At 28.3% G+C, this 1,861-nt stretch overlaps 1 protein-coding gene across 1 annotated transcript; it reads right to left on the bottom strand.

The window, feature by feature from the left end:
* Positions 1-580: 580 nt before the first annotated feature.
* On the bottom strand, positions 581-1,354 carry LOC107473128 (uncharacterized). The gene has a single exon (XM_016092672.1). It carries the CDS (start codon positions 1,352-1,354, stop codon positions 581-583), a length of 774 nt encoding a protein of 257 aa, XP_015948158.1.
* Positions 1,355-1,861: the final 507 nt, after the last annotated feature.

The following is a 1,861-nucleotide window of genomic DNA, read 5'->3' as shown; positions in this document are numbered from 1 at the left end:
TAATTTAAACCTACTGAATAACAATTCAATGCTATCCTTTGATACATGCAAAATATATACATAAAACAATACTGTATCAATGTTTGTATATAAAATTATATGATTAACGTAATTATAAAATTGTTTGTCAAGAGAATAAAATTATACTAATTTTAATGATAATTTTAATATTCTCAAACTATTAATGTACAATAAGAATTCATCTATTAGTTCCTAGAATTTCTAAATTTTTTTAAGTGATAGTAATAAATTTTAATAAATAAATAGATTTAATAAGACATTTTGTTATTACCTTTTTATTATAGGCTCTCAAAAACTTCTCAATATACCACATTCATCGTGCAGTTATCTTTCAAGTGTCCATGATCTTGCAACAGCACTCGCAAACCATCTTTACTCGTTACCCTTGATAACGCAACATACAATTGACCATGGGTGAAAACTGGCCTTGGAAGATAAATTCTAACTTTCAATAGAGTTTGTCCTTGGAACTTATTTATTGTCATCGCAAATGACATAATAATTGGGAATTGTCTTCTTTGAAACCTGACCGGCAATGTTTCATTATTTGGAATTAGATTCAGTCTTGGAATAAGAACAATACTTCCAATCTATCCTTGAAACAATTTTCAACGGATAAATTGGATAATATATCTGGATACACGAAATCAATGAGGTCATCCAAAGCTGTCTCAGAGTTCTTAATCAAAATGTTAGATGGTATATGAACGATCGATTCACCATCTGTTGTATCACCAGCCAAATCATCACCAATTTTTAGTAGCCATTCTGCAAAATTTTTTAGTTCTTGTATGTTGTTGTTTTCACCTAGTGACAATCTCATATTTTTTGTAAGTTTCAAAATCTTACAGTTATGCCACAAATATGAAGAATTAATAGAAGACTGAATTATATCTTGCCTTGAGCCTCTGGGAATCACAGGTAAAATTTGTCTAAAATCTCCTCCGAAAACAACAACTTTACCTCCAAATGACAAATGAGCATTATACGAATCTGAGCACCTTAAAATGTCTCTGAGGCATTTGTCTAAAGCTTCGTAACAATACTTACTTATCATTGGAGCTTTATCCCATGTGATTAATTTGGCCTTGGATATTAACCTTGCAACAGGACTTTCCTGTTTAATGCTACACAAAGAATCCTCATTTATGGTCAAAGAAATTTTAAACCTTGAATGTGCAGTTCTTTCATTAGGCAACAAAAGTGTAGCAATTCCACTCGAAGCAACATTTAAAACTATACCTCCTTTAGACCTAATTGAGCATGATATAGTTGAACATAAGAATGTTTTTCCACAACCACCTTGACCGTATAAGAAGAAAAGTCCACTCATATTACCGCTAACAGCACCAATTATTTGATCGTATGCAAATTTCTGCTCATTAGTTAGCCTTTCTAAATACCCACTTAGTTCAATCGCAAGAGCATTAACGTCAAAATAATTGAAACAATTGACTATTATGACTTATATATATACACTAATTACAAACGATATGAATTTCTAATGGAAATACTTGATACTAATAGAAAAAAAATTATATAAATAGAAATTATTTAATTTCAATTTCAATTCCATATAACAAAACAATGGTTTTCAAAATTATGGAATCTTTTTTTGACATATGTATTATGCCATACGTATAAATTATACAGGTTATTATATAAATTCATATATATGCATAACAAAACAGTTTAATATTATATATTTTCTACATTAATTATATGTCAATATTTTAAAAAAAGAGATATATAAATATGTATAATATTATTGCTATATATGGAGCAGTTTTATATTGCTTTAATTATAGAGACTTACTATAATTATATAAAATTTAATTTG

This window comes from Arachis duranensis, chromosome 2 (genome assembly GCF_000817695.3).
Source record: "Arachis duranensis cultivar V14167 chromosome 2, aradu.V14167.gnm2.J7QH, whole genome shotgun sequence".
NCBI lineage: Eukaryota > Viridiplantae > Streptophyta > Magnoliopsida > Fabales > Fabaceae > Arachis > Arachis duranensis.
This window is presented reverse-complemented; position numbering and strand designations above follow the sequence as displayed.